The 23,670-nt window shown below is 50.4% G+C and overlaps 3 protein-coding genes across 10 annotated transcripts in view; 1 reads left to right on the top strand and 2 right to left on the bottom strand.

The window, feature by feature from the left end:
* RNF19B (ring finger protein 19B) overlaps window positions 1-6,038 on the bottom strand; it is an 18,337-nt gene extending 12,299 nt beyond the window's left edge. The window contains exon 1 of the mRNA XM_085313763.1: window positions 5,883-6,038. Within this exon, the coding sequence (XP_085169889.1) occupies window positions 5,883-6,038 (156 nt within the window). The remainder of the gene's footprint in view (window positions 1-5,882) is intronic.
* Window positions 3,434-23,664, bottom strand: AK2 (adenylate kinase 2). Of its 6 annotated transcripts, none has more exons than XR_014896901.1 (9): window positions 23,517-23,664; window positions 22,819-22,944; window positions 20,743-20,853; window positions 20,541-20,635; window positions 19,792-19,864; window positions 19,002-19,197; window positions 18,169-18,320; window positions 13,628-14,051; window positions 3,434-6,480 (listed from the first exon to the last, which is right to left on the bottom strand). XR_014896901.1 is itself a non-coding variant. In XM_085313815.1 (8 exons), the coding sequence occupies exons 1-8, from the start codon at window positions 23,628-23,630 to the stop codon at window positions 17,424-17,426; spliced, it is 951 nt and encodes a 316-aa protein (XP_085169941.1). In that variant the 5' UTR covers window positions 23,631-23,662; the 3' UTR covers window positions 16,962-17,423. The 6 variants fall into 6 exon arrangements, 3 of the variants coding, with proteins under 3 accessions (XP_085169942.1, XP_085169941.1, XP_085169943.1); XR_014896900.1 differs by having other exon boundaries at window positions 3,434-3,839; window positions 23,517-23,662; XR_014896899.1 differs by having other exon boundaries at window positions 3,434-4,781; window positions 23,517-23,662.
* Window positions 22,884-23,670, top strand: part of AZIN2 (antizyme inhibitor 2) — an 8,141-nt gene continuing 7,354 nt past the window's right edge. For all 3 annotated transcript variants that reach the window (XM_085313809.1, XM_085313811.1, XM_085313810.1), the window contains exon 1: window positions 22,884-22,967. The gene's annotated coding sequence lies outside the window, so the exon portion shown is untranslated. The remainder of the gene's footprint in view (window positions 22,968-23,670) is intronic.

Here is a 23,670-nt window from a genome sequence, read left to right on the forward strand (position 1 = left end):
GGCGCGGGACGAGGCGGCCGCTCCCTGCGACCCGGCCGCCCTCGGCCTCGCCAGCACCGCCGGGCGGCCCGGGCCCCCCCCTTCCCCCGCCCCGTGTAGCCGGTGCCTACCCGGGCCGCTAACGGTGAGTCGCAAGGGAGGCGGCGGCGCCCCGGGGCCTCCCGCGTCTCGGCCCGGACGCTGGAGCTGCGGCCCCTGGTCGGAGCGGGTCCCTCCGAATTCACGCTGGGGCCTGCCGGCCTCCCCCGCCCGGCCCCCCTCGTGAAGGGCCCCGCCCGTGTTCGCCCGTCCGGCGGCTCTGCCCGGCGCGCAGCCCTCGGCCGGTGGTCTCTGCGGAGTTACGGCCCGCCGCCGCAGCAGTGCGCAGGCGGAAGAGCCCCCACCTCCTTTGAAGGCTGGGAGCAGGTTCCCCGGTGCCTGCGGGTGTCTGCCAGCCTCGTCTCCCGCCTGAAAGCAGCTAAGCTACTGGGAAGGATGCTGTCTCTTACTGTGCTGGTGAGGCGAAGCAGAAAGATCTGCTGCGCCTGTGAAGTGCGTGTTAAATCAGGCACAGGAGGAGCTGCTTTCCCTGTAGACTGTCAGGTTCTAACTGGGTGGACTGTAGTTATTGATGTGATGAGGAAATGCAGCTTCATCAGTGTCTTCCAGCTACTGTCACCCCTGAAATCGTTTCTCTCAGTAAAGCCTATTTGCATAGTGATTACCAGGCTCCTTTCCTGCTGCAGAGGGCCTCCCTCACTGCCTCTGGGATGAAGAACAAGGTTTAGTGAACCAGACCCAGGCCAGGAGTCAGAAGCACCTGTGTTTCAGTACTGATGGTGTTTGACTAGCTGCAGGCAAAGACCTTGTACCTGTCTGTATGGCAGGGATAATGATGACACTTCCTCATTTTATGGATGAATGAAGGTGCAGGGGGCATCTATCACCTGCATAAGAGCATGCAAATGAAGCCTCCTCCCCTCCTATTACTCTTCCAGCTCTGTTACTACTTTCCCCATGCTTTTCTAAATTAATTCTTTGCCTGCCATATGCCCTTGCTTAGTGGTAATCCAAGACTGCCTACTGCACCTAAGTCTGTCTCTAGAGTTTGTGTTCCTCAACCATTTGCCTGTTCTCTCTCATCTCTGCTGTGCTCTGGCATTGCTGCCACAAGATGCATGGATTTGGCCCAGCTAGAAGCTTTGGACCACATTTAGAATTGGCCTCAGACTGTTCAGTTCCTGCCTAGGATTGAGAACCCTGTTATTAACAACCTAATTTAGCAAGAAAGCCAAACAGTTCTGTTCCAAGAGAGGCAGTGATTTTACCAGGGTGTCTGTGGAGCACTTTACCCTTAAGCAGTGGGAATTACTGAGCTCTGGTACCTAGCAGACTACCTGGTCATAATAACTTGTTGTGGTTAGTAATGAAGGTTCTTAATATTTCTGTGATGCTTATGATGCAAAGCCCCCACAGTGTACCGACACATGAGAGCATGCTCTCCCCATTTCACTGTTAGGGAATGAAGGCCAGAGAAAGAAAGGAGAGATGTTATACTGGTGTAAGGTGAGATTTTAGTGAAAGTAGCTGTTCTTATCTGAAATGGGCCAGGTACGAGGCATCTTTAAATGGCTGTTGCTACCCATCTGTAGCAGACTGTCTTGGTTTGATGATTTCACTAGAAAAATCACACTCCTGACTGAAACAGAGAAACCTGAACAGGACTTGTGTGGGGGACGGATCTCAGACTGTGCTCTGACAGCTCAGCCTGTGTCCTTTGCAGTACAAGAGCACAGACTGTAACTAATTGTGGGAAGGTTTCATCTCAAAAGCTAATGTGAGACAGGCCTGAATTACCAGTAGTGCAGACAGAGAGACAGAGAGCAAAACCATCTGGAGTCCCTTGGAAATGCATCAGCTCGTGATGTGCTGACGGGGCAGAAATGACTCTTCATTCCCTTAGATGAGGAATCAGGGTACAAACAGGGCTGGGAGAGGCCAGGGTAAATATGAGGGGCTCATGCAGGCTTCAGAACCATCTTTTGCCTTCCCAGCTCCCAAGCTGTTTAGGCCTTTTGCCAGTCTTTGCACAGCTGAGTGAATTTAGCACTTTTCTGATTCTAGTGGGTGCAGGTTTCTTCTAATTGTTGTGACCCTGCAGTGGTCCAGACATACCAGCTACTCAAAAACAAGTTATCCACAGCTAAGGTGTTTCTCTGTGGAGAGTTTCCCTAGCTCTTGCCAGGAGCAGAGGCTCCTGCTCAGCGTGTTTCTGACCAGGGAACAGTTTCAACATGGTAGTTCGTTTTGATTCAAACTGAAAAAAAACAATGAAAAACGGAAGGAGAGCGCACATGGAAGCAYGCTGCCAGGAAGGAGGGGGAAGTGACTGACTGGAAAGTCACCGGATTGGGAGTGAGATCAGAGTAGCTGTTCCCTGAGGCTGCAGGGAAGTTGTCACTAGTCTGACCGTTTGACTGAGGGACATTTGAAAAGATTAAAAAAAAAAAAAAAAGAAAAGAGTGAGATTTCAAATGCTTCGCTGAACCACTCAGCAAATCCCAGCTCAGGCAAATTTGCTCTTGCTTACACTGGCAGAAAGCTGGAACGCTGCTGACTTCTGACCCCACCGCTTAAATCAGAGCAGGATTTGGCACAGGCGACTTTTAAAGCTGCCTGAAAGTGTTGTATCTCCCAGGAAGGCTTCCAGCAGCAATGCAGGGAATGCTTTGTCCAGGTACCAGTTGCAGCCTACTCTTGCTGCCTGGTGCTGTTCTTTGTCTGGATAAGAGAAGCAGGGGAGGTTAGGCTGGTCTGAACCTGCCTTTGGGAGGCCCAGTGCCGCTTTCCAGGGAACTGCCTGAGCCACCCACACCCCAAAAGCCCCTGCAAAGCAGAGTGAAAGATCTGTCTCTGGCTTCAAGGAGGAAGAACCTCTGGTGATGTAATGAAAACTCCCCTTTGTAATTCAGAGAGTGAAAGCAGAGGCTGGCTACCSGGAAGGGATTGCAAAACTCTGCTTTCAGACTAGGAGCGTTTGCGTGGAGGSAGCGGGGTGTGCCGGGGCTGGGAATATTGCTGTGGTGGGGCACTGGCAGACAGGCGCGCCGACTTTGGTTTGTGGCTGATAAAATAGAAACTCCAGCTCCTGCCACRTCCCCATCACCCCCGCTTTCCTGGTTACCCATATATCACAGGTATGGTAAATAGCTGCCTGGTGCACTCATCTTTGGCTTGCAGGACACACAGGGATGTTGAAAGAGCTATTTCAGGGCACACAAAGATTCAATTTGCCTGAAACCTCCAGGTCATTTTGGCGCTGAAGTGTGAACCCCTCCCTGGAGCAGACTTTTCTCTAGAATTGCATAGGTCTTCTCAGGGTTTCTCCCTCCTTAACCAAGCAGGGATGGGCAGCTATTCATGGGTCACACAGTGCATTACAGAACAGATGGMGTTTAGAGAATATCTAGCTCATGTTGCTGGTTTCCGAAATAGCCACAGACAAGGTAAAATGAGGGAAAGAGGAGAATAGCTTTAAACTGAGAGCTTTGACTGAGGAATTCTTCCTTCTTGCCAGACAGGATAGCCRGGATGACTCAACTGCAGTCTATCTGGGCAGGTTGAAATCTTGACCGTTCTTGGGTGAGACTGCCGGTGCTGTCGAAGGCATCTAGATGCATTGGGATTCACCAGTGTCAAAATGCAGGTGACGGCTCAAAGGGCTGTCTTCTGAGGACCTGCCTACAAACCCTGTCATAGGGTACAGATACGGCCAGATACGTGCTGTGACACCCTGCAGGCAAACCTGGGAGGTTGCTGTCATCTCGGGCTCTAGATGATGGCAAAAGGACGCCACAGACCTAAGTAGCACAAAGGTAATTTTAAACCTGTTAGTGATGCAGTGTGGGCATCTTATCCAGGCTCCCTGTTCTGAACAGCTGTGCCAAGAACACATTGGCCTCCCTGATTCCTCCTCTGTTCTCCCATGTGCAAAGCAGGGTTGGCAGGCTCGGTCTGTTGAGAGGGGTTCAGCGAAGCTTAGCCGTGAGAGCTTTGAGATCTGTGGTAAGGGATGCTTTGCATACATGAGGTAGCAGCTGTGTATTCAAGAACTAAAGCTCATTGGGGTCATTTTCTGCAGCCCTGGGGAMACACTGGTTTGTAATGATGTGCACTCTGATCATTTCTCGGGTGGAGATGTCATTAACGGCCATTCATTTTTCTCCAGGGAAGACACCAGCGACTGGAGAGAGATCTCCCTGGTGTGCAACTCTGCACACACTTTCAGGGTTGATCTAGTTAGTTTGTGTTCTGTTTACTTCTTGTGGTCCCATGAGATATGTACAGGAAAGGAAGAGATGGTTCTGCTTTATTCCCTTTTTCTCCTTTAACAAGGATTGACATTCTTCTAAATGAAGAAAAGAAGGCAGGAGATGGGAGCCCTGAGATCAGAAATTCAAGGCTCTTCCAAGAGGATTGCTCTGCTTCACTTTGTGGTTACACCTCCTCTCCCATCACACTCTGCTCCCTCCTAACACCCACACAGAGAGCACAGCGATCTTCCCACTCGCTGCTATGACTTTCCATGGAATATGCTGTCATGTGAAATCCTGGGAGAGACTTTTCACATGGAGCACCCTGAAAGTATTGTGTGTCCTTTGCAAAACAGGCTTGCAGACAGAGGAACACTGTATTCCCCCTCCTTGAAATCCTGAATGCTCTCGCGAGTGGAGATATGCGGAGCAGGGAATCATCTCATAAGCTTGGGAGCCACCTACACATGTTGCAAGTCTTGTCAGCAGCTGATAAAAGAGGTGGGAGGCAGGGAGATTTCGAGGGGGAGGAACTTAAAGGCTCAAATGCTTATGTTGCCCACCATCCTATTTCCCCTCAGGTCTCAGCCAGCTAGGTGGGCCATGGGCTTGGCACCATCACTGATACACACGGAAAGGAGAACATGAAAAGGGACTCGGAGATAACTACCGTCTACTTCAGCAGTGACGTAAAGGTAGGGAGCTCTAACCAACTACTTGTAATAGTAATCTGATACGCTTTTCCCCTCTACAAAATAATCATTTCCTTCTGTGATAAAAGTACAGGCTGTTCTGATTTGTTTGTACACCTGCTATCCTGCACTGTACAGCTTTGGGGATAGAAGTAACAATGATCCCCACTCTCRATTCACTCTTACCAGTGACCTGCTCTCCCTAATCATGTGGGATTTATAACTGAGAAGGTTTAGCACAGTAGGGGCTGCCATCAGGAAAGTGCTGGTCTGATCCCTTCAGTAAGAGGGAACAGCCAGACTCCCTCCTCACTCGAGCTCTTAAACAGACTATTGTGTTTGGTGTTGGCATAAACATAGGCAAATTAGTCACTAGAGAAAACCGTGGTGCCTGTAACAGCTGGTTGTGGCTAGAAGATGGGGGTGACAAACACCTCTGACAGCTGGAGCCAGCTGCCTGTCCAGGGCACACCATGTGCCAGGGTGGTGGTGGTTGGGCACTCCCTGGGGAGAGCCAGGTGCCAGCAGCAAGCACAAGAGAGACAGAGATGGTGTGACAGTGCAGGAGTCTAGTGCCAGCTCTGGATGTTTTCCTCCTTCTGGATGGCAGCTGTTGTTCAGGGCACTCAGCATCTTTCAGGATGTGACCAGATTTTGCTACAGGAGAGGCAGTATGGATCAACATGAATTTTTCAGGAGAATCATTCATGAAGGACTAGGGAAGGGTTTGGTCTGCCCTCAGACAGCAGATGCTGAGAAGCTACAGCACTGGTACAGAGCTTGACTTCTGCAATGAGAACAGACTGAGGCACTGGCCTGATTTCCAGGAAAGGAGAACAGTGTGTCACAGAGAAGGCATTGAAAGACCTGAGGCTTCTGCTTCAGYGTTGTATCTCACTCCTGCAGACATGTGGATGCTTGGGAGTTCAAAAGGCTGACCTGGAGGCTTGTCYCCTGCTGGCACATGGCAGGAAACTGTGGGCTTCTCCTGCACGGAGATTATCAGTGAGCGGGCCTCAAACGCTGTCCCTGCCTCTGCTGAGGGTCCCTGCATGGCTCGGTGTCTGTCTCCCTATGGTGCTGACATTTGCAGAGGGASTGTGACAACTAGAGCTAGATGGGAAGGTTTGGTACTAGATACCAACTCTAGTGCCCAGACCCAAGCAGAGAAACTGGCAGGCCTTAAGCAGCTCTCAAAACCTCGCAACATCTCTGACATCCTTTCCAGACAGTGCATCCTACAAACACAGGTGGGGCTGGGCACACCACAGATTTCCTCCATCCGGCCCACCCATTTCCTGTCTTCTGCAGGCATGACAACTAGTGGGTTAATCCTGCAGGCCATAAACTAAGCTGTATTAGCAGGCACCATCTGTCCTTTTTCATTTGCTGATGCACGACCTATTTTGCTTTGTAGTAGAGCAGGCGCCRCAATTCTGGGGCTTGCATTTTGCTGCGTCCCTGCTGCCTTGGTAGAATCCACTCCTTGCAGTGACCTGCTAATGGGAGAAGGTCCCATCAGACTGAGCACTAGGGAGCTCCTCTCGTGGGCAGGTGTTGGCCGAGGCCAGGTCCTAGGGCTACTTGKCTGCAAAAGAGGTTTGAGCCCTGATCCCCCAAAAGCATTACCAGTTAACACCCAGTAAGAGAAAGTTGTTAGAGAGACAAAAATAGGGCTTGCCCTAGCAGGGCCTCTCCTTACAAGGAGCCCTTTTGGCCATGGCCCTGGGAAGGTCACTGTGAAATAGCATCCTCCAAGAGCCACCGCTCAACCTTCGTAGCCCTGTGCTGGCAAYTGTGAAAGAGAAGGAACAAAAGCAAAAATCACTGTTTTCCCCTTKGTAGGGGAAAGGACATGCCCACACTCCTTTACCCACCAGGAGGTCACTGCCCTSCTGGGGAGAGACCTGAACCCCTCAGGTCTCTTCAGGAGCTTTCAGGCAAACCAGGCTCAAACCCTGCTGTCTGTTCCTGAGGACGGAGATAAAGTACTGCTTTCCCCTGAGTCACAACCCTGTGCTGCTCTGTCTCAGAGGCAAACAGTTTCCAAAACAAGCACACCTCAGTATCTCCTGAAGTCCCATGTTCTAGAGATCATTCTCATACCCAAAGCGGGGTTCACGGGAACTGGTCACATGGTGTACTCAGCACTTCAGGCCACACTACTCTGGCTGCAGGTTATTCCTGTGCTTTACAGAAACAAGCTGAGCAGTGCTAATCACAAAAGGACAGGGAAAGAAAGGAAGAGAATTCTTTCCTGATCTCTCTAAGGGGATCTGGACATGTCTCGGAGCAATCTGGCAGGACTTATCTTGGTGCAGAAGTACAAACATTGTTAAAGGTCATAAAACCATCAGGATATTTTCAAATCCAGTTACAATATTTGACTCAACAAACTGTCAAAGCAATTCCAAAGGTTAACTCCTTGATGTATGAAGCAGCATTTCCTCCTAAATTTACCAACTATTTAACACTGGTGGCAAAAATTTTCCCAGCTGTAACATAAAGAGCGAGGGAAATTTGTCTTCAAGTGCAGTTRGGAGTCAGGAAGGGAACTGAGTACAGGGGAGCTGGTGCTAACACACTCATCTGCCAGTTAGAACAGAGGCTGTTGCCCGCTCGCTGACTTCTGCCTGGGGTCCCAAAACCAGCTTCCTGCCTCACCGCACAGCAAAAGTGGAAGAGAGAGTGGAAGGAGTTACTCAGACTGACACCTCAGCATTAGCCAAACAACTTCTTTCTGAATTAGCTCAGTTACACCATTTGGGCTTTCCAGTGGAACACCCAACCTGCTGAATAGGATGTGGCCTGAATCCGCCTACTTCTGTGCCATCAGTGTCTTCTGAGTAGCCAACACTGAGTGCTGCAAAAGACAGTGCAAGTAGGCTGAGGTGGAGTCATTTCCCTTTCTTGCTAGATCTGCTCCTTTCTCTCAGAAACTGGCTTAAGCTTTCAGCCCTGGGGTCTGCTATCCTGCTGAAGCTGTAGTCAACAGTAATTTCTGTACAATCTTGCTATCTACAGAAATGCTTGATTCCTTTGTGAATCTTCCTAAGCTTTGAATATCCACAGCTTATAGTAGCAATAAGTCTGGCTGTTTCATTGCTGTCTTTGTTATGCTCTGTCCAATGTTCTCTTGTCTGTACTGCAGTCACATGCTCAAGGTCTGCTAAGCTAGCATCAGATGTAACAAGAAATAATGAATTTCCTGAAAGATGCCATGATATTGTACCTGCAGCTCTCCTGTGAGGTGTGGTCTTCCTCACATGCTGTAAAGAGAGAGGATGGTAACCGGTGTAAGAGAATCTCTGTGTTGCTAAGAACAAATTACTTGCAGACTGACAGCTTGGGAAATAAATCCCGACAGCAGGACTGATCTCAGCATTTCTTATTTCTTTCTCTGTGCTTTGGGAAGAGAATTGGCTGAAGAATTTTATTGATCTAAGGCCAAAGAATAAACATTTTCCCCTCACAAGCCWGATCCACAGGCCTCTCCTATGCGCCATCTGAGGATCAAAACAGAGAAAAATAGGGAGCAGAGAAGGACAGTGCTTGGACAAGACTAGAACATACCCAGATCTGCAACAGTGAGGAGGAGGGAAGAAGAAATGGCCTATGCGGTCAGCCCTGGAAAGGGCAGTTCCTGCTGAGAAATGGCTGGGGAATGTTCCCATTTTCATAACCAGCAACAGCTGTGAAAAGGGGAAAGAAGAATGATTCTGGAACCCACCAGCAGCACCTCCCGTCTGTAGCCGGGATGGGGAAAGCAACACAGTGCTCCCAGCATACACTCCTCTGGCCCCGCAGCAAGGAAAACTTGTCTCATTTTCCAGAGGACTAAGCCAGCATTTACCAGGTGGGAAATGTATGAGCTTTTCACTTTGAAAATCAGCTTGATTAGGGTCCCCCTGTCTCATGTTATTTCCCCAGCCTGACACTTGGCTGCCAGGCCCCTGCCCTGAGCCCACTTCAGTCCAGAGCTGCTCCCTCAGGAGCCTTGTGCTCTGTTTTCTGCTGTTGCTCTGTGACAGAACAGGGTGGGYGGGGGGAGAGGGAAGCTGTAGTTTGGAGCATCCTTCATGCCTGGACTGGCATGGAAAGGTGAACAGGGCTTGTTCTTTTGGGGTTTGTCACCGACCCACCCTTTCCCTCTCCTTGCCTGATGCCAAGACCGCAAGCCTGTTCTCTCTGACTTTCCTTCAAACAGAGCCCATGGGTACCGCAGCCAGGAAATTCCTCTTATCCCTCCCTCTGCTCCCAGCTCCCTGCACCACCATAAGAACCCTTTTCCTCTCCAGGGCTGGTCTCATCCATGGGCTGCTTTAGTCAGAACGAGGGCTAGCTTGCTTAAACACTCTCTGATAAGGCTGGACTGTCCACAGTGGAGAAYTGAGCAGGAGGTTTATAGGGTGGTCAGTGCACGCTTGGACCTCAGCCCCCGCTTAGAAACTAGGCCCTGCTGTAGCTCCATAGCATCTATTGGGGAGGCTCCAGCTACGGCCATCTCTCATCTGTCCAGACCTGGCCTCTCTGCTCCAGGCTGCCATCCTAGTTGCCTTGAGTGCTAGGAGAGATCCCATGCTGTTAAAACCCAAGCAGCTGCCAAGTGCCTCCCAGCCATCTCCAAGTCACAGGATCCCTCCCCCTGCAGTCTCTCAGGGGGCAACCGTTGGCAGCAGCAGCACTATGTAAGCAAAACAGAAACAGCCTCACTTTACACAGCCTCCTTTGCTGCAGTCACGCAGATTTGGGGAAAAGCCTCTCAGTGCAGCACTGTGACTCCTGTGCTTCCTGCTGGAACATGCAGCTCAGCCACAGTGACATGCTGGGGTTTGCATAGCTCTGGTTCCTGCTCCAACTATTCCCACTCCCTCTCCATGGATTCCCTGCAGGATTCAGAGTCTAGCACCCAGGAGTGGGTGCCACTTAGCTCCAGATGTGTAAGAACAGTGCTGTCAGCATGGGATAAGCAACAGAATCACAGCTGGAGAGGCTGGCAGTGGACGTGGAGCAGAGCCCTATCCCTGGGCTGAGGACCAAGAACGCCTCTTTCCCATCCTACAAGCCAAGACCTCGAGACCTGCCAAACCCCAGTGTTTGTTCCTGCATTTGGCATGCAAGAGATGGCAACAAAAGCATGTGTGAGGCAGAAAGAAGAGTGTCACTGAAGAGAAGTGCGTTTTTCTTGGGTCTCCGTGATCTTTTCTGGTTTGGAAGTGACAGAGGTGCTAACAATACACAGCAAGGATGTTCCAGCTGTCCCAAAGGCAAAACAAACCTCACAGTCTTCTCCACTGAGAGGAAACTCCAAAGCCCAGAGCCATGGTCCAGCCTTTGGATGTCTGTGATGGAACTAGCAGAAATCAGGCTCCAGGGAGAGAGTGCCTATGCCTATTTGCAAGGGAAATTTATTTGCAGCCATGGAGCCTTACTATGGGTGTCTTGTCTTCCAGCTCGGATTCTGCCTGACCTAAGATGCAGGTCCTGCTGCGTGAAAGGAGCAGCTTTTCTTTTGCTAGAAGTGGCTGAACCAAGTTCTCCTGGAGCCTGTGGATYAGGATTTATATTAGCAATGCACTTGGCTATGTAAATCCCATTGACTGCTCTCAGAGCAGCAAGCAAAGAGAATGAGCTGCTGGTGGAAAGCCAGGAGAGAGGCTGAGACTGAAGAGAGTCAGACAGCTTTGGCAATTTCTCCATATGCTTCCAGCCCTTCTCAGTTAGCTCCAAAGAGAAAAGGTGATATTGGTAGGAATTAAAAAGAAGCAACAGGGTAGGGCCCTAGCAGCTCATCCCTGTAGATCCCCTCAGAGTTAATGACAGCTAAGGCCAGGCTTCCAGCAAAAATGTGAATGCTGATTTGGCCCAGCAGGGGGATAATATTTCCATTAGGAAGCAGGGAACTATTGATTGCTCAGGTGACCTTGGCTATTATACAAACAGCCACCTCAGCAGTGAGAAATTCCAGCTGAGGTTTAGGGAGACTCCAGAGTGGCCCAGGCAGTAGCAGAAACACACCCATCCGCTCTCCCTGGCGCACCTTTCAACATACCAGATAAGGAGTGAAAACAAACACAAGATACACTTCTGTGAGTGCCTGCGTGTGTCCCTGCCAAAGGAACTGGAAAACAGTCACTGCAGTGGAGTCACAGCTAAGATAGACCATGGAACAGGAGGGATTAAAACATCACGCAGGACCTGGCTTAGCTGATGGGGCCCTCTCTGGACACTGGTACAAAAGGCAGCAAGCCTCTGCAGCAGCTCCCAGGTCTGTAGTCCTCTCTTCCTAGGCAGGCAAGTGTTAGGGGCCAAATATCAGCAGATCACAAATTCCCAGTGTATCTATGCTGTATCTCTGGCAAGTGAAATCACCTGCCATCCTTCCTCCTGCACCAAAGGGCAAAAGAAGCACTAAAGAAAGGTCCCACATCTGCCCAGTGGTTGCCAGTAGTGACCAGATGTGGAGAATACAGCATGGCTGTGGAATGCATGAAAGCACTAGAAGCACGTTATAGGCTCGACTGCTTTGCTGATGTGGAGCCACAGACTATGTAATATTCACGTGATCGTTCCCTTCACAATGCAGGCAAGTTATAAGGGGAACAGCAAGGAGAAACAGCTGAGCAGTGGAGAAGGTCAGAGACTAGGAGGTTTAGCATGGGGCTTTCTGTTTGTAAAAGGTCTTGGTCCCGTGTCCCCACTAAATTTTGAATAGCCTTGAAAAATCAAGTTGAAATATGACTTAGGAACAGTCCTTACTATGTTTGCCGTTCTGCATGGCCAGCAACTAACGTCAGGGAAGGAAACTGCAGGAGGACAGCGTTAACTCCTCCCTATCTCCTTTACAAACCGTAAACTGGAGCCCAGTTTGGGCAGTGCCAGGCAGGGGCATTTGTGACTGCTTGGGCCTATCCACAGCAGGTCCCTGCTGGCTCCCTCCCACTGAAAGGCAGTACATAGACAGCTGCTAGCAGAGCCTCTCCTCTCATGTGCCCATGTCAGAGACACCAAATGCAGCTGGCCACAGAGCCACCTGGGTGATAACACTGCAACCTCCCCTCAACCAGCCTGTTCCTGAAAGTCTCCAGCTGTGGGGTCTCTGACTCAACACTACCATGTTTAAGTCACASACAGCAGCACAAGCTGTTCCTGTTTGCAGACTTACCATAAAGTAAGCTGCAGCATAGCTACCCCAGGCTATTCCCAAATGCTCTACGTAGACCCAGCATTTGTGCCTTCATGAGGGAGGGTCATGCACCTTGTATCAACAGCCTTGCCTAATTAAGGCATATTTATTCTCATTATTGCACTTCTACTCTCTCATATACACTCAAGCATTCTTTGCTGCATCTCTCCATGGCCCCGCTGCTGTCCCCAATCATTTAGATGATTTCTTGTGGTCTGCAGACATGGTTAACATGTGAAAGTTACTTTAACAAAACTGTTGTGACAAGGGCATTGGCTCCTTTCTGCTCTTGGATTTCAAACAGGGTTTCTTCAGCCCAGCTGAGATTCTGCTCTTTTCCTTATCCATCTCCACCCCGGTAACTGGTTTATGACACCCACAGAGGACTGCCAGCAATGGGTTTGTAAACCCAGATGCACTTTCCTCAGTCATACGCACTGTGGGTTCTGGTGGAAGAAAGTCAGGTTAGCATAGATTGAGCTGATGCTAATGAACTCACTTTCTAGCCTGCTAACGTGCTGCGGGGCTCTGCTCTCCAGCCTGCTTGTAGGTGTAGAATCTGTATGCCTCTCTGCCATGAAATCAGAGCTGTAAGATCACCAGCTTTTTCAAGCATTAGAGTGAAAGAACGAGCCCAGCTTTTGGATTAGAGGGAGATGAAGTTCACCCCCTGGCCATTGGCCAGGACAGTGCTTAGGTACCACTGGGATGCTGCAGGGCGCAAAGGTGACCATCACCCCTTGTTCTCTCTGCTAGCAGATTGGATCCCGTTATGCAACCATTATGCTAAAAGGCAACATGACATCCAGGACAGTTTCAAGGACTTCATTATTCTGCATTCCAGGTCTGCAGATCCCCAGGATCAACATCCAGAGAGCTCCTGGCAATAAACACACACCTGATCGCCTGGTCCAGCCTTCCCCAGAACTACTGCTTCCTGCATTGGCAGGGTAAGTGTTGAGGTTATTGGAGATGTGTAGTTCAGGATATCAACCCCAAATGCACACTGCTGGGCTGTGTCCCAGTGCACTAGTCCTGCTTACAGCCCTCTGTTAGCTAGATGCAGACTGGGCAGACTGGGATTCCAAACTTCTGACTTGTTTGTTCAATGATTTGTGGCTTAGTCCTGAGGGAACTCTGGTCCCCCTCTCCCGATAGACCAGAGATGCTCTCCAGTCCCTTTAGACCATCCAGGAGTTTCAGCTRCTCCTGGTACAAACTGGTATCCTGGGGGACATGTTTGCAGCTTCAGCACCAGCCATCTATGCTCTGACCTGGTCCAGCTGTCCAAAAGGCAAGCCCTGCTGTGCMAAGTATTAGGGCATTGTACAGTATTGCTGCTACCAAAGAGCCAGCTTCACATCAGCATGTTAGCCAGAAAGATGCTGAGGAAGGCTCTGACCCTGCACCCACCCATGGAGTCTGCCCTGACCCGTTGCCCCCAGAGGGTCTCTTACCTCGCCCTGGAGCTCACTCGTGATGCAGCTCCCTTGCTTCTGCAGTCTCCCTCGCTCTCCCTTTCCCACTCGCCTTTGCTCTGCACCACCTCCCCGGCGTGATGTCACTGCAGCCCTGCCTCCACGGCCACAGAGCCTCCCCATCGCACTCCTCTGCAGCCAGGCAGCCTCCCCATCACACCTCTCCAGTCGCGGGGGTTTGCCACTTCCCTTCGCAACAGTTGCCACAGCAACAGAAGGGGGAATCCCATCTCCTGGTCCTCCACCTCCCAGGGCCTCACTTGGTCTCATCCACTGCAGCTCTTCTTAAAGAGATACTGGAAACCATGGAAAGGGACAGGACAGGGTAGGAGTGGAGAACAGCAGCAGGCAAAGGCCAGTGATAGCAGTAGTGCCATGGTGGAGGAGRCATGGCTTGACATTCCTAGGGAAAGGGAAGGGAGAGCAGAGACACAATCACATGAGGTGGGCTCAGAAAAAAGCAGGCACTCACCTTCTCTGTAGCAGTTACTGTGTGCATCCCTGGAACAGTGCTGTGCAGCACCAGCCTAAAGCGCATTCTCTTCACCTTTYCAACCCCTACATTCATTGCTCTCAGCCAGTTCTTTGTTCCTCAGTCCCACGTGCTCTTTCTGCATCAGGGCTGTGCACATACACATACTGCGATCACCCTTTGTATAAGCCCTGTGCAGGCCAGAGATTTGTGCTACTTTTCCACAGCAGACACTCTTTGCAATGACTGCCCTTGCTCCCAGCCCAAGGTCAGGAATCAGGTATTGATCACAAACTTAAGACCAGTTCCATATAAGACCATCACAAGTCACCAGGCTCACCATTACTCACCACAAATCCACAATGAAAGGTTTTTCTACAATATATTTTTCACAGATGGTTTCATCTGGAAGGGAGAAGGGCATACATTTTTAGGACTGCAGCACATCTTTAATGGAAAGAGATGGCCCAGGGCTTTTCATCCCTTCCCCCCATCCAAGATACTGCTGCTTTTCAGCAGAAGTATTGCTGCATTAGAGAACAGGTCACTCTTCTATCAGAGAGAATTCAGTGTCCTATTTGATGTTGGTCCTTGTGCTATAAATAGGAATTTTTTCCTTTTATGGTTGCTGAATAATTGTTTGTATGAAATATGAACACATTTTTCAAAAGAATGCCTGATAAGCAGCTTGCTAGAGTGAAATCATTGAACAGAAGGAATTTACAGCACCTGCAGAGCATCCCATGCTGTGAAAACATTCAAGGTCAATGTGACAGAGACAGGTCACAAAACAGATCCAAGCAGAGAGGACATGGGCTTGCTTGAGCTAAATAGCCTCCCCACAGCACCCATTCCCACAGCAACCCAATAATTCATTTCATATTCTACACTTGGATAAATTGGGGATCAAATGGAAGAAGCCCAACTCAGAGGAGCCAGGTCTCCAGTCCCATATACTAGAAACTTCGGAAGAGCAGGCAGAACAGGTTTTTAAAACAACAGTAGGCATGCAGTGAAAAGACACGATCATGAATAGTGACGAAGAGCATAGTTTAACATCCATCATCAAAAGAAATGAGGGAAGAATACCACAAATGCCAGAGAAGCACAAGCTTACCTTCAAAGGAAAGAAAACGTTAATCAAAGAGGTAAGGAAAACACTAGAGCACAGGGAGACTGAATGACTGAGGAGCAAGAAAGCCTAACAACACTGGAGAAATCAGTCATTTCTGGAGGAAATGGGCGTATGCAACCTGACACTTTCTGATGTCTTGTCTACAGTGCCTAAATCAAAGCACCAAACAGAAGCAGGGCTGCAACCGTGGCACAAAGGGCATTGTGGAGAAACAGAGAGCCTTCATCAGCACATCAAGAACAGCCTTTCTCTGGGATACCTCAGAGAGCCAGTCACAGGGTGGCAGGATAAAGGGAGACAAGAAAATGCTTTCAAAGCCTGTGTTAGAACAGATTGTGTGTGTTTAGCTAGAGAGACTACACACRGGGGTGGGGGGAAGGGGCAAAAGGATGCAACATGATATGAAAGGCACAGGGTAAATCAGTAGAAACAGAAGATGCTATCTGGCTTGCCATTGCTGCAGGAGGAGAGGAAGAAAAAGAACATCAGCTGCTCCACACACTAGCAATGCAAAGGGAGGGGGGRAAAATGGCTCGGAATTATGTCAGCTATAAAAATAGCTGAAAGAAGCTCTGACCAGGAAGGGATCAGGACACACAGGGGTTCAGTGATTTCAGCTCCATACATCAAGAAACAGACACAAAAATCAGCAAGAGACCACATTGCTACGGTGATAATACAGCATTGGAACACACTCAGCAAGGAAAAGAAATAAGAGGAATTAAAAGACATTTTTCAGTGCACAGAATAACATCCTTGAGATAAGATCAGATCAAAAGATCCACCCTGCTCAAGTGTTAGTAGGCTGTCGTCTGCTCCCCGTCTTCTTCCACGCTGTCTGCAGGTCAAAGAAGACACAGCGACAGATACAAAATGTAAAGGGGTTATTTTATTATTCATTCAGAGTTTAGACAAGGCACCAGTTGATCTATAAAGAAATGACCAATTAAGTGTCATTTTTGAAATAAGAAAGTCTCTTTTTGCATTTCTTCAGCATTATGTGAATTCCTGTTTGCTCAAGATCACAGAAAAGTCACCCTATCGCCAAGTAAGGCATGCTTGGACTAGAGCTMTGGCCCCTCCGTTCAGCAGTGGAAAAACCTCGGGAAGTAAGTGCTGGGGTTTAGGAATGCAGTGGAACAAGAGAAAACAAAAATTCCAGGAAAAGACCATGGCATCTCTTTTCCCTTTCCATTTCAGAGCTAATGAGTCACTTGTTCATTTTGGTCCTTAATGACGAGAATCGAGTTTAGTAAGTCCAATAAACCTTACAAYAGCCGCAGAATACTAGAGGCGCATGAGACAAACACTGCAAGTCCTGAAGAAGCCTGAAATGGCATCTAGCCCTATCCTCCTAGCAGGTCAAAGACCTGGGTCTGATCATTGGCATAGTTGTTTCCCTCTACAATTGTTTTGCCTCCCTAAACATTGATTTCTAAGGAGAAAACCATCTCCTCTTCAAAATGATTCTGAAGAATAAAAAATAAAAAAGAAATCCCCAAACCTCCTCCCCCCCCAAAAAAGCCAACCAAATCAAGCCCACCTCCCCTTGTCCGCCACCTCCTTTTCCCCTCTTATCAATCATTCCCCTTCCCAGTTAACACCCTGCCTCCCCCATGTCCCAGGGAGGAATGCAATGGGTGATGTAGCAGAGTGTGCAGCGTTTGGTGGTGTCTCATCTGGTTCACGGAGTCACTCAGCTGGAATAAATGGGAACAGAAAAAAATAGATTTAGGGAAAAAAAACAAAATGAATCATGGTTTATGGCTGAAAAAGACTGGTGAGCTGGATACAAAGTGAACATGAGGGGGAAAGGAGCAGAGACTGGAAGAACATGTTCTTACTGTAGAATAAAACCTCAACCAAATCCAGGAGCATGATCTGGCCACGAAATGCCAAGATAAAAGCTACTTCTTGTAGTTTCTTTATAATCACTGAGATGAAGAGGCGGCTTTAACGTATGCTCTCCTCTCTGCTACCTGGAACATGATAGTTCTGCTGCTACTATTCTGACCTCCTAGCACACTGACTCTATGTGCTGGGGCTGCCCTTTCACAGGGAAGCGAGACACGATCAACAAGGCAACGACCATCTGGGAAATCTCAGAGGACCATGGGCTGCTGACGAAATCAGAACTGCTGGTTACTTTCAGACCCATATCCACGCAGTCATATGCTTTCCAGAGCAACAAGACAACTGCTTTCAGTTTCTAGGGTTATTTTCAGTTCGCTGAAAGGGAAGAGGTTGTTTCCCTGGAAAGGATGTAAAAGGACAGTGAGTGATTTTCTGACAAAAGAGAAATTACCAAGGGAAAAAAAAAAGTAAAGGATTCCTGAGGGTTGGACATCTGCCCTGGACATACCACCCACAGCAGCTTGCCKCACAGCAGAGGGAGGCATGTCATCTCCCCTAAAAGAAGGGTACTCAGTAACACTAAGTCAGCAAACATGTATGGAAAGCTAAAGGACACCAATCTGTGTTTACAGCAGGGGCCTCTAGATAGAGCTGAATTCTTACATGAACAAAGGTCATTGCTAGCTTATAGGGTTGCTATATGGCAGCGTAAGGCTGAGGCACTAACCGTAATGCACAGTGTCTTCAAATGGAGAGCCAAACTGAGCTATTTGGTTTTCTTAAGAAACATTTCCATGATCTCATAAGGAAGGTTGCTGGCTCAAGGGCACACGAAAGCAGTGGTTAATAACTGTCTCTCTGGCCTTGAAAGACTATGCATTTTGAAATAAGGCTTTATTTAGACTTTGGGATCAGGAGAGGCTTAAGACATCTTCATCTCCTTGGCCAAAGCCACAGAAAGAGCAAAGAGGGAAAAATGACTCCCAAGTCCTGTTCTTATCCTCAGGAGATCCTAAGCAGCTGCACTGTCTTGTTAAGAGAAAACAGCATCTCACTAACATTTGTTGTATTGGAGGTCCACATCTCAACTGGAAAAGGTTTAGGGATCCTGAGACGACAAGTCTGAAAAGCCCCATCTCTCACCCACTCTTTCTCTGCCCCATGAGTGTCATCAGAATGGGGAGGAAAACAGACTGCTCCAGGGAAACTTGCTGTCACACAGAGAACGAAACACAAAGTGAGAACAAGCTCTCACCCAGCCCTGAACAGCAGCAAGCTGCACTCACATACGCAGTTAAGCTCTCTCCCCCACAGCAGCTCCCCGAGCCAACTCGCACAGCCTTTCACATGCTTCCCACAAGCAACCCTCGTGTTATTTCTTGCAGTCAGAGAGTATCACCTGTTGGGCACCCTGTGAAGATCTGTACCCCGTCTGCTCAGTCCTGACCTCCACTCTCCTGCTAGTTCCCTGCAGAGCAGCCAGGAACAGCAGAAAGTGCATCTTTCTCCTCAGGAGAAACCTCTACAGGGAAACAAAAGCCTTTTGACCCAAACGGGTGCAAACCCTATTTCTGGCAGCAGATGACTGGAGGTTGGGCTTGCTGCGACCTCTAGGGGCCAAATCACCAGCATCTGCAGACAGACTGACATGTACATATACTGAGATAGAGACCGTTAACAGCTTGTTTAATAGAGAATTTGCACAGCCCTGCCTTGGGCTGCATCATCCCCTTCTCTTCTACTCTGCTTAGCTCTTCACCCTCCCTCACCCCAAACAGACAGAGACAGAGAGAGATGGAGAGAGAGAGAGAGAAAGAGGAAAAAAAAAAAACCCAAACAAGGAGAACTCCATCCTAGGATGGAGCCCTAAATGAACATAACCAGGTCTTTACATGTTGCTCTCGAGAAGGCTGCCAGGATGCTAGCAAACACCACGTCGGGAGACTGGGAGGCGTCCACGGCTGTGTGGATCCCTCGCTTGCTGTAGTAGGAGACCAGCGGGGAGGTCTGCGTGTGATAGGCCTTCAGGCGGGTTTTCAAGGCTGTTTCATTATCATCTGAACGGCGGATCAGAGGCTCTCCAGTGACCTGGGAGAAGCAAGGGGACAGTCTCCAGCTAGCTGCAGCCTGGCACGCTCCCCCCTTCTCTGTGCAGTTACGACAACCCCTGTTCCCTTCCTCCAAGTCAGGCTACAATATGGAGCCGCAGAGGCAAGTCCCCACTCAGCACAAGAGAGCGGAGCGAATGCAGGGCAGCCGAACCAACTCCCAGAGCAGCTCACCAAAGAGAGGAGGATTCGGCATCACGGCCTTTCCCTCACATACCACTCTGCTTGCTAAAGGGAGCCCAAGGAGCAYTGAGAACAAACGCCAGCTACATTTGCTCCCCAGGAGGAAAGTCAGTCRCAGCCCACTGCAGCGTGAACTATGGACAGGGTCGAATGAGTTCTGAGGCTAGCAGAGCCCGGGCTGGCTCTGCCGAACACCATGCCCTTCACTCATCCCTGCAGGCCTCGCGCTCCCTGAGCTGTGGKTGGCCCAGGCTTCCCAGGCAGTTCCCCATGCTCCCCAGAAAGGCAGGACAGAAGATATGAGAGAATGAAAACAGTTTTTTCCAGGGATGCTGCAAAGCACCAGCTAAACCCAAAGCAACATAAGCTCTGGCCTCAGGAGCTCACATACATCATCCTTCATGTGCTCTTTCGGGGGTCTGAACTCCTCATGATAAGAACGGCCACTTGCCGGATGAATCAGCCTAAGACAGAAAGCAAGTGTCAGCAAAGTACCCTTGTGCGAGGACAAGGTCTCCCAAACCTGCCGTTCATCAGCATGGAAACATCTGCGACAGCAAGACAATTAGTCTCTATTAAGAAAAACTCTTTTAGCTATTTCTGTACCAAGGACCTCTTCAAGCACTTTTTTTTTGGGGGGGAAGCAGCTGCATTAGGATGGAGAAGGGGTGGTTCACTGGGAAAGGGGGGTTGGCTCAGGAAGATGCGAGGGCAATGCAGTCCACCAGGGAACAGTGGGAGATGTCTCTGTCCCTGCAGGATCACAGCTGACCCTGGACAGGATGTTCAGTAGTGCCCTGTCTCACATAAGGGAGCATAATAGCACCAGAGAAGCAACAGCATGARGGCATTAGCTGTCAGACACCAGGCTTAAAATCTGAGCTGGGTCACCCAGTACACTGATTCCTATCAGCATTTATAGGGCAACAAAGGGGCTCTGCTGAAGGCTGGCTCAGGCCAGGGAGAGCAGGTGATGGATCAGGGCAGGAAGGCTCAAACAGAGCAGAAATCTAATACAGACCAGGACTGCAGCTAGCCCTAAGCATTGTGAGAATGACCCGAGAATCCAAAACAAGGATGTTCTCCCACAAAATAGGGAATCCCTTCCCATCCACCAGATTTTTGGGAGAGAAGAGTTACCGTCCAGTGATTCTCCGGATAAGTAAGGAGTCGGGGATGCTGAACTCGATGACAGAATCCAGCTTCTCTCTCCTCTTCTCCAGGAGCTCATCCAGCTACAACAGAAAACACTTGACTTAGGAGGCAGACCCATGGCCAAGGGGTTCCCATCTCCAGAGAGGAAGACGATGCCGGAGCAGTCCCCAGATGGGAGCTCAGGTACCATTTCTGCCTGCTTCACAGTGCGTGGGAAGCCATCCAGAAGGAAGCCATTTTTGCAAGGAGGGGAGTCAAGGTTATTCTCAATCAGCTCCACCACCATCTCGTCGCTCACCTRCGGAGGGCAGAGATACGTGCATGGTTAGGACATGCAGGAGGCAGGACTGGCCCAGCTCTGCGCAGGGCACACCCTGATTTTACATGCAGCTGCCCGCAGAGCTACCATCATTGCATCAGTGCYTAGCCGGCATCAGAGCCTTTTTACAGCTGTCCTAAGCCTGAGGCAGCAGTAACAGCACAGGACTATTGTAACAGGGCGAACGCTGCATGTTCAGACGTTCCCATGTCAGGGAAGCACTCCCTGCGAGTGTCAACATTAAGACATGGCTAATGAGATGTTTCAAGCCAGGGATGCTCTGGCCTGTGCAGGGACTCAGAGGAGAGCTTTAACCTCAGCATTACATTAACAAGGYTTGCCCTATTTCAAACAAGACTGTCAGCCTGAAGACAAACTATCTACAAATTACTTTTAAACCAATTCATGATACAGCCAACACTGATATCAACGTAAACTTTAATTCCTGTTACTTTGTACCCTTCATGCACAAATCTCCTTGGGTAGGCAGGCCCAGCCAGGAAGGGTAAAGCCCTTGAGCTGTTCATTGACTCGTAAACCTAGTGTGAAGGTAAACGCCCAAATAGTTGCTGACAAGCTCTGCCTGCTGCTTAGTTTTTCCCATGCCATGATCTCAGCATACCACTGGGATTAGTTCCTTTTCTATGCTGCAGCATTTCGAGAACACTAAATAGATACTGCAGCCCCAACAATAGCTGTTTATTTGAGAATAGCTTTCTCCACCAGCAGCAATGCAGTTTTCTCCAGCTAGGACCTAGCAGGATTTGGGACCAGACTATCACGYAGAGAAACAAGAGCCCTGGACAGGTGTATGGGTAGAGGGTGGTTTGGGTGAAGCAACAAGTTACTTCTGTGCTTTTCTGATTATTGCGGCCCTCCCTTTTGGGGAAAGGTGTCCTGCTTTGTAATCAAGCATGAATAACCATCCTGGGCTCTGAACACTGTTGCRCTCCCTTCAACTAATTTATCTCAAAGCCAGAATATGCTGCTAGGATATACATGTGGAGCAGCCTGGTGTCCTCTGCAACACATGCACGACAGATAGCACTAGTCTTCCTAGATAACRTCCCTATCTTTCATAACCAGCTGGCGTATTGCATACTCAGTGTTGCAACGCAAGCTTCAAGCAGAGGCTGAAGATAAGCCACGTCACTCTTCTATCCCAGAGACTGCAAACTCTGTTTTGCCTTGAGGTGTTAGGAGCCTGCGACAGCCAGCAGAATGATGCCCAAAATCCACCTCACTACATAGTTTGGGGGCCATTCACTGCTATTTGCCATCCCTCGGTCTTCCCCAAGAGATTTCAGGCATTTTGCAAGATGATGAATCCTCAGAAGGTGAATGTGTTTGAGATCCTAAGTGCTGTCTCTTTGTGATCCCAAGCGAGTCTCTTTCACACAGCATTGCACAGCACCACTGTAACTACCACAGTAACACTCTCAARTCTCTATTTTCACCTTAACAGTTGCAGTCACACAGTCATGTGAGAGCTGGGATGTAGATGAAACCTCTCAGCAGTTTTTCACCCAACAGGGGTCTAGACATTATGGGAGGAGACAAAGAAACCTCAAAGCATGGGCATAACATCCTGCAGCTCCAAGGAAGTAAGGTTTGCATCATGAGCRTTCACGAGCCAGAACCCAGACTGCACCCAATGCCCACAACTGGGCAAAACCCTCATGAGAAAAAAAAACAACGCAGGGACCTGCAAGTTGCTAGCATCTGGGAACTTTGAAGAGAAAGGATTTTTTTTTTAATAGGATGTTTCTTCTGCAGGAGAGAGGGAAGAACCCCACACTCCTGCCTTCACCCTGCATCCTGTCCTTCCTCCTCTCTAATTAGGCTTTGTCACACAGGCTTCTCATTAGAGGGTGAGTTTTGATTGCTGTTATTACAGGTGCTGCCAGGCTGTCTCCCCTACCAGGGCATCCTACCGCTACCCACCAGCTTCCCTGAATCCATCGTCTCTTTGAGCCGCTTGCCCAGCTCGGACCCCGAGGCCACCATGGCCCGCAGCATGTCCCCGGTGGCCAGGTGGCAGACGCAGTAGGTCTCAGCCAGCTTCGGTGCCTAAGGGAAAGAGCAAGTGTAAGGTGAGCTTGCTGCGAGGCAGGGCCATTGCGGGCACGGGAGCCGCTCGCAGGCAGGACCCGGGGGTGGGCCGAGGCGCGGCTGGGGCCGGCCGCGCCACCCCGGCAGAGCTCGGCAGAGCTCGGCCGCAGGCGGTGCCAGGGAGCAGGGCACCCCCGCTGCCCTGCTCGGGCCTTGTCCCGCTCTGCCGGCCGGCACGTGGCGGGGCTGGGCGCACCTGGGCCCAGCGGGGCGACCCGGCAGCGGGGCCGGGACACCCGGCCTGGGCCCCTCGGGGTGGGGGAGGCTGGACCGCTGGGGCCCGTCTGGGCTGGGGGGACGGGAGAGATGATCCTTGAGCCCCCGGGGGGGGGGCAGGGGGCAGAGAGCTGAGCCGCTCAGAGCGAGGGAGCCCGGACACCTGGGTCTCTCCAGGAGAGAGGCCCGGACGCCTGGGCCCCTGCGGGTGGGGGAGGGCCGGGCGCCTGCGGCCGGCGGTAGGGAAAGGGCTCGGGACGAAGGGCCCGGGCACCTCTTGGGACAGGGCCCCGGGTCTCCGCCGCCCCCCTCACCTGGGTGCCCTTGCCGGCGCCGGGCGGCCCCAGCAAGACGGCGCGGATGCCCTGGCGGAGCCCCGAGCCCGGGGCCTGCCCGCGGCCGCCACCGGCCTGCGCGCTCGGAGCCATGGCCGCCGCCGACTGCGCGCCGCTCGCTCGCCCCGCCCTC

Source organism: Rhea americana, unplaced genomic scaffold (genome assembly GCF_003343005.1).
Source record: "Rhea americana isolate MKP2758 unplaced genomic scaffold, rheAme1 scaffold_396, whole genome shotgun sequence".
Taxonomy (NCBI): domain Eukaryota; kingdom Metazoa; phylum Chordata; class Aves; order Rheiformes; family Rheidae; genus Rhea; species Rhea americana.